Source organism: Podarcis liolepis (genome assembly GCF_965112155.1).
Source record: "Podarcis liolepis genome assembly, chromosome: 8".
Taxonomy (NCBI): Eukaryota; Metazoa; Chordata; class Lepidosauria; order Squamata; family Lacertidae; genus Podarcis; species Podarcis liolepis.
In genome coordinates this window covers 1,394,037-1,409,144 of record NC_139560.1, presented here as the reverse complement: position 1 = coordinate 1,409,144, position 15,108 = coordinate 1,394,037, and the positions used below count along the sequence as shown (strand labels likewise).

The following is a 15,108-nucleotide window of genomic DNA, read 5'->3' as shown; positions in this document are numbered from 1 at the left end:
CTCTGTAAGTTCCAGCTGCCAACCATCCCTTGGTCCCTGAACCTGAATGATCTCTGGGGGTTCACAGAACACTTCAGGAACACTGGCGGGGAGGGTTCTACTTCTTAGTCTCCTCTTGTATTTGTGATAACAGGGAAGAAAGTAGGAAAGAGGCAGGTGCTGTGCGCAGACCACCAATGAAAGCACCCTGTTAGGTGCTGAGTTGAATAGGATCCAAAAGGCAGCAGTCTGATTGGTGCTAGAACAATAGGATCGAGAATGTAGCAGTCTGATTGGTCCACAGGAGTCACCCAATCCAGCTCCAGGTGGAAGTTGCAGTTGAGGGAGGTTGTGGCGCTCATCTTGCTTTATTGGCCGAGGGAGCCGGCGTACAGCTTCCGGGTCATGTGGCCAGCATGACTAAGCCGCTTCTGGCAAACCAGAGCAGCGCACGGAAGCGCCGTTTACCTTCCTGCCGGAGCAGTATCTATTTATCTACTTGCACTTTGACGTGCTTTCGAACTGCTAGGTTGGCAGGAGCTGGCACTGAGCAACGGGAGTTCACCCTGTCGCGGGGATTCAAACTGCCGACCTTCTGTTCGGCAAGTTCTAGGCTCTGTGGTTTAACCCACAGCACCACCCGTGTCTGCACTCTCAGGGAATACACGGACCAAACCTCAGCCCTCTTTTGGAATTTGCACTTCTCTGAATTTAGCAACAATTTAGTTCTCCTGCTGAGTAATGTGCACATCCTATGGGAAAGTGTGCATAAGAAAGGATAGATAAGTGAAGACAACATACAAAACTGCGTGCTGTTAGGGGAAATTGCTTTGCGAAAATGGGGATCTTAGGATAAATTCACACGGAAATGCTGACAAATTTTTGTGATGTCTGGGGGGAAAAAGAGATCACAAACTGATGTGGAAATGTGGAGAACGGCGAATGCTTCCTATACACAAACACACTTATGTCTAACCCTCCTTTTCCCTCTACGGGTGTGGGATCGTCACAGACGTCACACTGGGCTCCGTCAGTAGCTTCAACTGCAACTGGCTCAGGGGCCGCTATGTCAGCATCCACCTTCCCCGCCACGGGCCTATGACGCTGTGCGAAGTGGATGTCTATGGAGCTGTAGCAGAAGAGATGCGTTAGGGACCGCCAGCAGTCTCTGCGTTGGTGTGTTCAGGGTGTGTGGCTGTCAAAGACCAAGGATGCGTCAATCAACGCCATAGTCCTCCTTGCAGCAAGCCCCCTTTCCTCTACTTCTCCAGCAGCTTCTCAGGGCCCTGAGAACCAACAAGGGCTGTGCTTTTGCTCCTGCCACAAAGCGTAGACCAGGCATAGGCAAACCCAGCCCTCCAGATGTTTTGGGACTACAACTCCCACCATCCCTGACCACTGAGGCTATTAGCTAGGGATGATGGGAGTGGTAGTCCCAAAACATCTGGAGGGCTGAGTTTCCCTATGCCTGGCGTAGTCCAAGACACTGCTGAAAACCCATCACGGCAAGAATGAAGTATTTCCCCGCCATAGTGTTGAGCCCCATACTCTAAGGTTACCAGACGTCCCCATAGCCTGGGGACAGTCCCCGAATTTACAAATCAGTCCCCTGACAAAATCCATCTATTTAATAGGAAGTTGAAAAGTGTCCTCGGATTAATTGAAAAAAATCTGGTAACCTTACCATAGTCTGCAGCCCTACTGCCTGGTCCCCTATGGCACAATATAATTGGCACCAGGCACCAGGTTGGCAGAAGCTAACTAGAACTTAAAAACCTTGCACTGAAGGTGTGTAAAAATTCAACTTTTGTGCCATATGAACTGTAACCTACAGTATTTCTGCTCCAGACCGTGTAGCTCCATCATTGCCATTGAAGAAGATGAAGTACCTGCTGTAGTGCCCACTGATACCTCCTACCTGAGATTGAATTTGTTGGGTTTTTACTGAGGGATGGTGTGAAGCATGTGTCATGGTGTGTGTATGCCAGTCTGAACTTTTCCCCATGGTTCAGTAAAGAATTCTCAAGGTTCCATGGTTTATTTCTGTAGATTGTGACAAGTGTAAAAGTTGGCATGGCATCTTATAAACTATGCCCATCGGTTAACTTTCTTGACCTTGGTGCAAGTCCTTGCCTTGAATGTGCCCTGGAACTTGAGGTTCAGATCAACGTGGTAATCAGGTGTTGGCCACGACATTTGATTCACATCTCCTGTGAAAAGAATGGATTCCACACAGACAGTATTAAGATAACCCTGGAGGGAGAACCAATTTGGCCATTTCTTACTGGGATTATATCGGTTCAACTACCAATGAACAAAATGTGAAACAGACAGGAACTTAATAGGAAACAATAGAATAAATAGGTTATAATGTGTGCTGGGCCTGGGGTTAACCCGAGCAACGCGGTCCAGGTCCGGTCCCAAATCCAAGGGAGGAGTCAGTCCGACAGGGCCAAGGCAGGAAACCAGGCAAGGGCAGGCACAGGGTCTCAGGCAAGTTCCAGCAAGCAGCAATGTTGCTACCACAACCTGGGCCGGGGTCCGACAGACTTTTATCTCTGTCAGGGTAATGGCCAGTCCTGATCCCCTGGCGACTCACCTCCCTGTCTCGCCCGAAGGCGAGCACTCCTCCTGCGAGTACTCAGGTCCCTCCTTCTCTCAGACCTCAGTCTCTGCAGCTTGGGAGACGTCGGTGGGTGACTAGACCCAGGGGCCGCCTCAGCCTCCCCTGACCCAACCAGTAGTGGAGCAGCTATAAGTGATGGCCCAGCTGAAGGCATCGAGGTCATCCCAGCATCTGGAGCCAGGGCAGGATCAGGCCCCTGACTCGGCCCAGCTGGTGCTTGTTCCAGGGGCACCTGTGCAGACTGGGACTCTTCAGGATCAGGCCCCAGACTTGGTTCAGATGCCGCCTGAGGCAGAGGATCTGGTGCGGACTGAGACTCCTCCGGTTCTGAGCCCGAGCCCAAGTCCCAGGTCATCACATAATGAATGACTTATCCCAAAGACCCCCTGCCCTCTCCATCATCTAATGTTGGCTCAAAAGAATACTTACATCCTAGGTTACCCATGCCTGGTTAGCTCCCACAAGATTAGAGACCTTCTTGTCACCAACCGACACGCTGCTTTGCTTCTTTAGGCTTTCCATGGGGATCCTTCTTCCTCTTAGACCAAGGGGCGTAGGCGCCCGAGGAATAGCTGACTGCTTCTCTTGCAACTTTGCTGCCTGAAGCAGCACTCGTTTGCTCTTGTCGCTTTCCTTTCATGCAATAAACCTGCCTTTGTCCATTCCTCTCGTGAGTGAACTTATTGGGGTCCAAGGCGAGGCTTCTCCTGAGGCCACCGTTCTCCCTCTTTCCCCATGCCAAGCCAAGGATTTTTCCTTTCCCTGAAGCTGTGGTGTCCTCTGGGGCTCAGGCCACACTCTCTGTCACACACGGTCACACACCTTTGGGATACCTGGCTGGCCACAGTGAGAACATGATGCGGGATGAGGTGGTCTGTGGCCACTCCGATGGGCAGAGCCTGCATGACATGGATCAACCCAGACCATCAAAAAGGTGTTGACACCACCAGGATCTAGGGATCAAGATCAGGTTTTGACGTCCTTCATCTGAGTAGGGTCTGAGTGGGCTTGTGTGGTTTCTGACTCTCTCCCAAGAGGAAATAACGGCACCTCCTTGGCAGAAGATGATTTTAGAAGAAGACATCCTCATTCCATTTATCCCATTTAGAGGTCAGATGGCTGCCAGATTTGAGTACTGATACTGGCAGGTCCCAACCACATCAGCTAAGCTCCAAAATGAACACTTTGTGGTCAGCCTTGTGGAGGGAGGGGTGCTTCCCTTTTGAAATGGCCTCTACAAACACATGGAAACGTCTCTGCCTCCTTCCCCTGGCATCTTCCCAGAGGATAGGCAAGTTAGCAGCAGACAGTCTAGGTTTTCCTGAGCCCTGCAGCTTTGACCAGTCATGTAAACCAGGTGATCCATTCTGAAGGAAATCACTGGAAGGACAGATCCTGACGCTGAGGCTCCAAGACTTTGGCCACTTCATGAGAAGATAAGACTCCCTGGAAAAGACCCTGATGTTGGGAAAGATGGAGGGCACAAGGAGAAGGGGACGACAGAGGACAAGATGGTGGGACAGTGTTCTCAAAGCTACAAACATGAGTTTGACCAAACTGCAGGAGGCAGTGGAAGACAGGAGTGCCTGGCGTGCTCTGGTCCAGGGGGTCACGAAGAGGCGGACACGACTAAACGACTAAACAACAACAATGACCTATGTAAGTGGAGTGCCAGAGGGCAGCTAAGGCATCAATGCCTACTGGCCAAGATGGCTCTGTTCTTCCTCCTCTGTCATGGACGATCTTCCTCTGAATGCCAGTTTCTTGGGCATCACAAGTACCGAGAGCTCTGTTGCACTGCCCTGCTCCTTGTGGGCTTCCCACGGGCACCTGGTTGGCCATTGAGAGAGCAGGACTCTGGACTCTGGTTGGATTCAGAAGGTTCATCTGAAGTTCTTAAGAGACCCTCTTGACCTCACACAGGTAAACTGATGTTGAGTCTCAGTCCCTCCCCACCCATGACTGCATCACCAAAGCACATCCACACTCCCTCCACAAGACTGTTGGCTCTGGAGCTTAATGGGCAAGGGACACTGCCAAAATAAACACTCATTTTAGGATTTGCTTGTTCCAAACATGCATTAACTGATAATTTGAAGCCTTTCCTTTGGCACCTGCTAGAGAGGAATGTTATTTCCTCCTGTGGGAGGGAGCCAGCACCCAGTTGGAGATGGGGGTGGGGTATAAGGTGTAGGTCCCAGAGTTCAAAGAGTTCAGAAACTGGATTTTTGTTCTTGAGGGCATGTTACAAATCCATGAGGACCTCCAGCTCTTTGGAGAATGACAATTGCATGGTAATTCAGCAAGTCCAAATCTGAATTGAACAAGGCTTACATGGGTAATGCTGACATGCCAGGCTGCTCAATGGCTCTGCGAATTCGCCTCCCTGCCTGTCTTTAAGCTCAGCCCTCCCACCGTCTTTCTTAGAATTCTTCAGGCTGTCGGACCCTAATTTCACAGGCTGAGTTCATGGTTCCCGTACAGGACCAAAACCCAGTTTCCCATGGTGTTTGGGTGAGGAAACATGCAAAATTCTGTGGCTGAGGAATCTGTGGGGATGGAATTTCCCCCACAGACCAACAGCATTTTGATGATAATGATTAAAATTTCTATATTGCCCTTCAGCTGAGGATCACAAGGTAGTTACAATATAAAAACACAAAAATACACAACATAGTAACAAACCAAGTGTTTCATATATATATATATATATATATATATATATATATATATTTGCTTTCGTAGATTTTCACGGGTACAGGAATGCAGGTTTTGGTGTCTTCGGGTGTCTTCCCGTGTAAGAGTTGGGGTGTCTAGGCGACGTTTCGACGAGGTCTCACTCGTCATCTTCAGGCTGGTGCTTTCGGCTTCTTGTTACTGGAACAGAGCAGGATCTCAGTGTTTGAGTTCCTATAAATACTGTTGAGGGGGTGTGGTGTATAGCCTCCGACGTTCTGGGCAGAGAGGAAGTTCCCAGGTTAGTGTGCCTTTTCTTCTTTTGTTCCTTAATTACTTGAGGGATATCTTGAGTGATTTCTTGAGTGATATTCTGAGTACCACTTAGGAGGGTCATTAAGTGTGGATTAGTTGCTAAAGCTTTCGTGTCTTGACCTCTTGAGCTTGTGAAGAGTTTTTCTGAGAAGATGGCTGTACTGCACTTAGTTGTGCTCTGGCTTGGCTTCGTGTATAGGGGCGAGTTGTGGTTTTGTGCCCTGTGCCAGCCAGATCTGTGTAGGGATTGCAGGGGGGTGCAGCATCCGGAGGTGCCACTATGGTTTGGCTACTGGATGGTGTCTGTAATTTATCTGTGGAGAGGGTCTGGGTTTGGGTCTGGTGTGGTTGATTGGTGATGGCGTTCTGTGTGCCTCTGGTTCTGGTGTCGGTTTTTGTGGGGAGGGCTAATTTCCAGATGTCTGGCAGGCGGGACGTGTCGTCACGCTTGTTCATGTTGTGAGGGTGTTTCTCTATCTCGATGGCTTCCATGATTATTCTCTTGTGGTGATGTTCCATGTTAAAGAGCAATTTGGAGTCTGCAAAATTAATTTCGTGTCCTGTTTCTTTCAGAGTCGGAGGCTATACACCACACCCCCTCAACAGTATTTATAGGAACTCAAACACTGAGATCCTGCTCTGTTCCAGTAACAAGAAGCCGAAAGCACCAGCCTGAAGATGACGAGTGAGACCTCGTCGAAACGTCGCCTAGACACCCCAACTCTTACACGGGAAGACACCCGAAGACACCAAAACCTGCATTCCTGTACCCGTGAAAATCTACGAAAGCAAATATATATATATATATATTTGAAACCAATGCTTTAGACAAGTCAGAACACAAACCCAAACTTTGGCTCAGATATGTTGACGACACCTTTGTAATTTGGCCACACGGGAAAGAAAAACTAGATAGCTTCCTCACACATCTCAACAGCCTACACCCCAAAATACAATTCACTATGGAAATAGAAGCCAACAACCAGCTTCCCTTCCTTGACGTCCTAATCTACAAAAAACCTGATGGCTCCCTAGGACACACTATCTACCGGAAAAAAACACACACCAACCGCTACTTACATGCTCAATCACACCACCACCCTGCACAAATAAACTCCGTAGCCAAGACCCTCATCTCCAGAACCAAACGCCTGGCTGACAAAGACCACTTGACAACTGAGTTACAGAATCTCTCAAATGTGTTAATCGCCAATGGATACCAGCAAAACAGGGTTAAGAAGCTAATCCAAAAAGAAACACCCCCCAAAAACCAAGACACGGAAGAAAACAATGGCATGGCCCTCCTTCCTTATATCAAGGGCACTACAGATAAAATTAGCAAAATCCTCCATAAACACAATATCAAAACAGCCTTTTGCACCAACCAAAAAATAGCCAATATCCTCAGAAACCCCAAAGATAAAATCCAGTTGGAAAACCAAGGGGTCTATGAAATACCCTGCAAAGTCTGCCCAGCCACGTACATTGGACAAACAAACAGACGAATAAATGCACGTATCGCAGAACACAAGAATGCCGTCAAAAAAGAAGAAAAATCTTCCTCTCTTTTCCAACACATGAAAGAAACAGGACACGAAATTAATTTTGCAGATTCCAAATTGCTCTTTAACATGGAACATCACCACAAGAGAATAATCATGGAAGCCATCGAGATAGAGAAACACCCTCACAACATGAACAAGCGTGACGACACGTCCCGCCTGCCAGACATCTGGAAATTAGCCCTCCCCACAAAAACCGACACCAGATCCAGAGGCACACAGAACGCCACCACCAATCAACCACACCAGACCCAAACCCAGACCCTCTCCACAGATAAATTACAGACACCATCCAGTAACCAAACCATAGTGGCACCTCCGGATGCTGCACCCCCCTGCAATCCCTACACAGATCTGGCTGGCACAGGGCACAAAACCACAGCTCGCCCCTATACACGAAGCCAAGCCAAAGCACAACTAAGTGCAGTACAGCCATCTTCCCAGAAAAACTCTTCACAAATTCAAGAGGTCAAGACACGAAGGCTTTAGCAACTAATCCACACCTAATGACCCACCTAAGTGGTACTCAGAATATCACTCAAGAAATCACTCAAGATATCCCTCAAGTAATTAAGGAACAAAAGAAGAAAAGAACACTAGCCTGGGAACTTCCCCTCTGCCCAGAACTTTTGAGGCAATACACCACACCCCTCTACAGTATTTATAGGAACTCAAACACTGAGATCCCGCTCTGTTCCAGTAACAAGAAGCCGAAAGCACCAGCCTGAAGATGACGAGTGAGACCTCGTCGAAACGTCGCCTAGACACCCCAACTTTTACACGGGAAGACACCCGAGGACACCAAAACCTGCATATATATATATATATATATATAAAATTTTCTGTTTTACAATTTAAAAATACTCAATGACTTCCATTCTTCTCTTTTTTATAATTTTTTTATTGGTTTTTCACAATTTATATAAACACAGACAATACACAATACAAACATACAAACATGTATAATTTCATATCCTTTTTTTCTTAAAACTTATTTCACCGACCTCCCCATACCTCCCCTTTCTGCATTCCAATTCCTAAAATTTATTTCAGCAAATCCTCCCCCTTAATTTTATCTAATTGTCTAATTATTTCCTTTTCTTTCCTTCTACTTAATCTTTACAGCTATAATCCACTTACTTTTTATAACCATAACATTTTAGTACTCATTAATTTTACAATATTTCTTAAGATAAATTTTAAATTTCTTCCAATCTTCTTCCGCCGTCTCTTTCCCCTTCTCTTCCCATGATTCTAGATTCAGGTAGGTAGCCATGTTGGTCTGACGCAGTCGAAAAAAATTAAAAAATTCTCCAGTAGCACCTTGGAGACCAACTAAGTTTGTTCTTGGTATAAGCTTTTGTGTGCATGCACACTTCTTCAGATACACTGAAGCAGAAGTCGCCAGACCCTTATATATACAGTGGTATCTCGGGTTACATACGCTTCAGGTTACAGACTCTGCTAACCCAGAAATAGTGCTTCAGGTTAAGAACTTTGCTTCAGAATGTGAACAGAAATTGTGCTCTGGCAGCGCAGCAGCAGCAGCGGGAGGCCCCATTAGCTAAAGTGGTGCTTCAGGTTAAGAACAGTTTCAGGTTAAGAACAGACCTCCAGAACTAATGAAGTTCTTAACCCGAGGTACCACTGTAGTGGGAAGGTGGGGAGAGGTATTACTCAGAAGGGTAGTGGGATATGGGTGATTGACTCAATGGGTACTGTAAACCTGTTGATTACTGTTAACGACTGCAATCTCTTTCCGTGGTTCATTTTACATATCATAAATCCCTGCACATTTTATAAAAAAAACTATACCATTCAGTATTCCATTATTATTGCATCCAACATAACTTATTTACGCTGTTGAATTTATATTAATGCTGCCAGCGTTTTCAGCTGTATACAATTCTTTTCCATATATTCAATAAGCGTTTTCCAATCGTCTTTAAATGTATGTTCTTCAAGAAGAACAAACCAAGTGTTTCACAGGGGTGAGACCCCACCTCCAGAGAGAGAGGACGGCTGTGAGAAAGAGTGGTCTTTGCTGCTGTAAAGCAGCCTTGATCTTCTACTGTTGCAGAAATGCTACAGAGCCTGGGCATCGAAGCAGAAAAGCCAACCTTACTGTGAGGGACTTTAAATTATATTTAAAAAGGTTTTTGGTCGTTTTAAAATCTGTATGACTCCCAAGAGTCCTGCTTCTGTGTGCGTCACGTTCCTTCAGGGACTTGTCCACTGCACTGGGTGGTCTTCCTTCTCCCTACGGACCCCCCTCACCCTCAACACTGTTTAAGGACAGTGCGCTCTGCTCTGTTGAGAAATTCCTCATCTTGAACAATAGCTTGAAATGTGCAGTCCTCATGTTGTCCTACCTTCTCTTTCAGCAACGCAGCTAGATCACACTCACTGCAGGTGTAAAGGGACCCCTGACTGTTAGGTCCAGTCGTGGCCGACTCTGGGGTTGCGGCGCTCATCTCGCTTTATTGGCCGAGGGAGCCAGCGTACAGCTTCCGGGTCATGTGGCCAGCATGACTAAGCCGCTTCTGGCGAACCAGAGCAGCGCACGGAAACGCCGTTTACCTTCCCGCCAGAGCGGTACCTATTTATCTACTTGCACTTTGACATGCTTTCGAACTGCTAGGTTGGCAGGAGCAGGGACCGAGCAATGGGAGCTCACCCCGTCATGGGGATTCGAACTGCCAACCTTCTGATCGGCAAGTCCTAGGCTCTGTGGTTTAACCCACAGCACCACTCACTGACTTGTGCGCATTTCCAGCTAGGAAGACAAGCATGGCACAGGTGTTGCAGAGCACTGCAGTAGCTCCCTTGCCAGCCATGTCTCTTGGCCCTATGCACACTGTGAGACAGCACTTGGCCAGTCCAGGGATGTGGAGGGAGTCTCTCAGAGCAACCGTAGAGCCATTTACAGTATAAGGTAGTGATGGATCCAAGGCTGGTGTTTGTGATGCTGACACAGTTGCCCAGAGAACATGGAGGTGAGCCATGGCATGGTAGAAGTTCAAAACAACTCATTCTCCTTCCACAAGGCCGACCAAAAAGTGTTCATTTTGGAGCTTAGCTGATGCGGTTGGGACCTGCCAGTATCAGCGCTCAGTTTGACACCCATCTGATCTCTAAATGGGATAAAAGGAATGAGGATGTCTTCTTCTAAAATCATCTCCTGCCAAGGAGGTGCCGTTATTTCCTCTTGGGAGAGAGTCAGAAACCACACAAGCCCACTCAGAACCTGCTCAGATGAAGGATGTCAAAACTTGATCTTGATCCCTAGATCCTGGTGTCACCATCTTTCTGATTGGCCAAGTTGAGCCACGTCAGGCAAGCGCTGTCCATCGGGAAGGGGATAAAACTTGGAGGTGCAGGACTCCTCTGGAAGCAGGGAAGTCTCAGTTCCAGCTTGGGGAGAAGAACCTGTGTCTCCTGTCCCACCAAGAGCAACAGACGCTCCTGCAGATCCCGAGAAAGAGAGGCAAGGTAAGTTGAGAAAACCCACTGGATGTGATCTTTGAGGTCTAGAACTTCCTCCGCAAAAAAAGAAGGTCCTGATCCTTATTGGGTAGATCTAAAGCTGTATATTTACTTTTTTAAAGCCTGTTAATTGATTGTTAGGGATCTCCAGCACTTTGGAGAAGGACAGTTCCTACGGCCAGCCTAGTCACAGATTCTGAATTCAGGACTCTTAGCTATCATCCAAGTCCTGCAATGGTGCTAAAGGGGAGCTCCCCCCCCCCATGACCCCATTACTGGATCCTCACTCACTGCCTTCTGTTCTCCCCCTTGCAGGATGATCCTCACTCGGACTTGGCTGCTGGCCCTGGTGTTCCTGGCCGGATGTTGGGTGACCCAGAGCTGCGATTCTGACGTGCAACATTCTAGTAAGACCTGGGGGGAGAGAGGAGAAAGTGGGGCGGGTCTGTGGGTGAAGCTAAATGGTTCCCCTCCCTGTGATCACTCTTATTCCTCCCAAAACCAGTAGCTTATAAGCTGCTTTGTGATGGTGAATAATAATAATAATAATAATAATAATAATAATAATAATAATAATAATAATATTTATACCCAACCATCTGGCTGGGTTTCCCCAGCCACTCTGGGCAGCTTCCAACACAATATTAAAATAAAGTAATGCATCAAACATTAAAAGCTTCCCTAAACAGGGCTAAAAGTCAGGTACTGTAGTTGCTGTTCTCTTTGACATCTTGGCTTCTCACAGGGAGCGAACTGCCAGAAGGTGCTCGGAGCTGGACTTCAGTGTCTGGGCAGAACGATGGGGATGGAGACGCTCCTTCAGGTATACTGGGCTGAGGCCGTTTAGGGCTTTAAAGGTCAGCACCAACACTTTGAATTGTGCTCGGAAACATCCTGGGAACCAATGTAGGTCTTTTAAGACCGGTGTTATGTGGTCCCAGCGGCCGCTCCCAGTCACCAGTCTAGCTGCTGCATTCTGGATTAATTGTAGTTTCCAGGTCACCTTCAAAGGTAGCTCCACATAGAGCGCATTGCAGTAGTCTAAGCGGGAGATAACCAGAGCATGCACCACTCTGGTGAGACAGTCTGCGGGCAGGGAGGGTCTCATCCTGCGTACCAGATGGAGCTGGTAAACAGCTGCCCTGGACACAGAGTTGACCTGCGCCTCCATGGACAGCTGTGAGTCCAAAATGACTCCCAGGCTGCGCACCTGGTCCTTCAGGGGCACAGTTGCCCCATTCAGGACCAGGGAGTCCTCCACACCTGCCCGCCTCCTGTCTCCCAAGAACAGTACTTCTGTCTTGTCAGGATTCAACCTCAATCTGTTAGCCGCCATCCAACCGCCTCTAGACACTCACACAGGACCTTTGCCGCCTTCACTGGTTCTGATTTGAAAGAGAGGTAGAGCTGGGCGTCCTCTTACTTAATGGGTAGGGGTGTGTGATATTTTCCCATGATCCATTGCAAAGCCTGAAGGGTGAACTGAGTCTTGAAGCATCAGCTGACAAGCCATGATGGGACAGTGAAATTTCCCCCTGCGTCAAGCTGTTCCCTCCAAGGGGAGAGCAGAAAGTAAACAGAAGGTTGCCTGAGAGCGCGGGGAGAAGCAGCAATAATTATACTCTTGATCATCTTGGGTTATGTAATCTCCACTCCCCTACCAGGGCATAATTGGCATCCACAGCAAAATGTAGCCACTGGTCCAAAATGGTTGGCGACACTTGATCTGAGAGATCCTTCATGTCTGTGGATGTTTGGGTTACCTGGCCCAAAGGTATTTAGGTCTTTGAATGTTAGAAACAAGACCTTGAACATATCCGCAACCAGAAAGAAGAGGAGACACAAGAAGACTGGAAGAAATTTAAAGAATACTTAGCTAAATATTGTGGTGCAAGATAAATAGAAAATTATTGGAAGTATCAAATAGGCTTAGGGGTAGAATAAGAATAGGTCTTAGTAAGTATTAAAGATTGGAATAATAATAAAGGAGAAGAAGTTTGTAAATGAACGGAGTTAATATTATTAGAAATATATGTGGAGAACTGCTATAAAAGTGATATAATGAAATTCAGTTAGAGGGGATTTGAGGAAGTCACTAATTAATGTGAAGAAGTTGGGTATTAGAAGAAATAATCTTTTTTATATGTGTTTAGTTTATTGTTGTGTTTTCTTTGTTGATTGTTTTTATGTTTGTATGTGTTTATGGGATGTTTTAAATGTTGAAAGTCAATAAAAAAAATTGGGGGGGGGGAAACAAGACCCTGAACATGGCCTGGCAGGTGACTGGCAGTTCCCTCAGCACAGGTGTCTGCATGTGGACCTTCCACTCAGCAACCCGGCCAAAATATTCTGCAGCAGTTGCAGGTTCTGGACCAACATCAAGGGAAGGCCCACATGGGACACATTACAGTAGTCCAGTTGTGACATTCCCAACGCATGAATCACAGCGGCCCAGCTATCCCTGTCTGAGAAAGGGCACAGTTGATGTACCAGCCTAAGGTGATAATGGGTTCTTCATGCCACAGAGGTCATATGAGGCTCCAGGAAGAAAGATGCCTTGAGGAATTTCCCCAAACTCTGTTCCTCATCACAACCCCATCCAAAGCTGATGAATTCCGCACCTGGAAACTGGTCACCCACAAATTGCCAGAATTATTGATTATTTAGTGGGGAGTTTTACTGGCAAATGCAATATAAATTTTGTAAAACAGAATGACATTTATTCCTGGCTTATTGGCATTGCTGTTATCTGTAGGTTAACTGCTAGTTCTTATGATGAAGGAAAAGTAGAAGCATCTGGGTGGCGACTGGGAGAACAGGATTGGCCCTTTTGGCCTGATTCTGCAGTGTCAGGGCTCTTCTTGTGTTCTTACTTCTCCCCGTCTTCTTTCCATCAAGCTGCTGCTCCAGCTCTCAACTTGGCCAAAGGCCGTCCAGCCTGTCAGTCCTCCACTTACCCCCATCCAAGAGATCCGTCAGCCGGCAAAGCTGTCGATGGGAACTCTGACGGGATCTTCTTCCATGGCTCCTGCACCCACACCAACTCTGAAGATGCCCCGTGGTGGTATGTGGACCTGGGGGAGCAGTATTCCATCTCCACCGTGGTGGTGAAGAACCGCATGGACTGCTGCGGCAGTAGACTCCTGGGAGCCCAGATCCGTGTGGGAGACTCCGTGGCTGACCATGGCAAGACCAACCCTCTGTAAGTTCCCGTTGCCTCTTGGGAGACACCCTCAAGATCACTTACTCTGGATTAGTTAACTTCCTATGCATGCGGGTGGCACTGTGGGTTAAACCAAAGAGGAGGAATGGATGTTCTCCCAGAATGTCTGCTTTATATACATTATTTACACAATGGGCCCCACATGATTGGCTAATTCCAGGATTCTCCTGTAGGCCAATCAGGTTGTGGATTCGCTTCCAGCTGGAGCTGGATTGGGTGGCTCCTGCGGACCAATCACACTGCTGCATTCTGAATCCTATTGTTCTAGGACCAATTAGACTGCTGCCTTTTGGATCCTATTCAACTCAGTACATAACACCTATCTTCCTCAGCAAGCAGAAAGCTGAGCTGTTCCCTTTGACACCTCTCCATCCTGCCCCCTGCACCAGTTATTTAGTACATACCCCACTGGTGGGCTGTCCACTTTGACCCTCTAGATGTTGTTGGGCTATAGCTCCCATCATCCATAGCTATCGGCCATGCTGGTTGATGGGACTAGAGCCCAACAATATCCAGAGGTCCACAGATTAGCTATCCTGTCATACAACAACACTGACCATGCGATCCTCCGAGATGGAGCGTGTGGGGTGGAATCTGAGGTTCTGTTCCTACCTGCATGGTCAAGTCCAGAGAGTGCCATCAGGGAGCGCTTTAGGAATCCTGGGCAGCTGTACTACAGGGCTACCACAACCATGGAAATAGAGGGAGTCATTCTGAATTGCTTCCGCCCCAAGGCTGACCTCCCTTTTCCCTCTGCAGCTGTGGGAAGATTACAGATTATAATCGTGGCTCCATCAGCGCCATCAATTGCCAGGGGATGAAGGGTCGCTATGTGAGCGTGAACCACCCGGGAGAGCCAGCTATCCTGACCTTGTGTGAGGTGGAGGTTTATGGGACAAAGGTGGAGGATGAGCCTTTGAAATAAGCAGCCATGCGTCGCGTGGAAAGGGGCACGGGCAGAACTGATGGAATCGGTGTTGGTTGTCCAATAAATATCCTTTGAGCAGCCTTCTTTTGTCTCTCCAGTTTGTTCGTCAGAACCAAGGGGGTCTGATTTTGCCAGAGCCATAGAGGAGGCCAAATGACGCCTTGTGGAGACTGCAAGTCCTATTTGTCAGGGATCCCTCACAAAGAGAACAAGTCACAGAACGAGGGAGGCCAGAGAATTCTGCTCTTTGATGACATGGATGTAGAAATCCCACCTGTGTGCATTATTCTTCACTATTCAGGACCAGAACTCC

General features: G+C 47.6%; 2 protein-coding genes across 2 annotated transcripts in view; both read left to right on the top strand.

Annotated features, from left to right (window-relative positions):
* Positions 1–3,267, top strand: part of LOC310713837 (uncharacterized protein) — a 6,350-nt gene extending 3,083 nt beyond the window's left edge. The window contains exon 3 of the mRNA XM_083518402.1: positions 962–3,267. Within this exon, the coding sequence (XP_083374528.1) occupies positions 962–1,131 (170 nt within the window). The 3' untranslated portion in view covers positions 1,132–3,267. The remainder of the gene's footprint in view (positions 1–961) is intronic.
* Positions 3,268–10,560: 7,293 nt separating this feature from the next.
* On the top strand, positions 10,561–14,875 carry LOC310713190 (fucolectin-like). The gene is made up of 5 exons (XM_083517060.1): positions 10,561–10,650; positions 10,960–11,051; positions 11,390–11,467; positions 13,543–13,846; positions 14,627–14,875. Exons 2-5 carry the CDS (start codon positions 10,961–10,963, stop codon positions 14,790–14,792), a joined length of 639 nt encoding a protein of 212 aa, XP_083373186.1. The 5' UTR covers positions 10,561–10,650; position 10,960; the 3' UTR covers positions 14,793–14,875.
* Positions 14,876–15,108: the final 233 nt, after the last annotated feature.

Bases quoted from the DNA above. Each gene is read 5' to 3' on its own strand.
- LOC310713190 (XM_083517060.1), top strand. From the start codon at position 10,961: ATGATCCTCACTCGGACTTGGCTGCTGGCCCTGGTGTTCCTGGCCGGA. The intron at 11,468-13,542 runs GTATACTGGGCT...CTTTCCATCAAG, and splicing joins GGATGGAGACGCTCCTTCAG to CTGCTGCTCCAGCTCTCAAC. The intron at 13,847-14,626 runs GTAAGTTCCCGT...TTCCCTCTGCAG, and splicing joins CATGGCAAGACCAACCCTCT to CTGTGGGAAGATTACAGATT.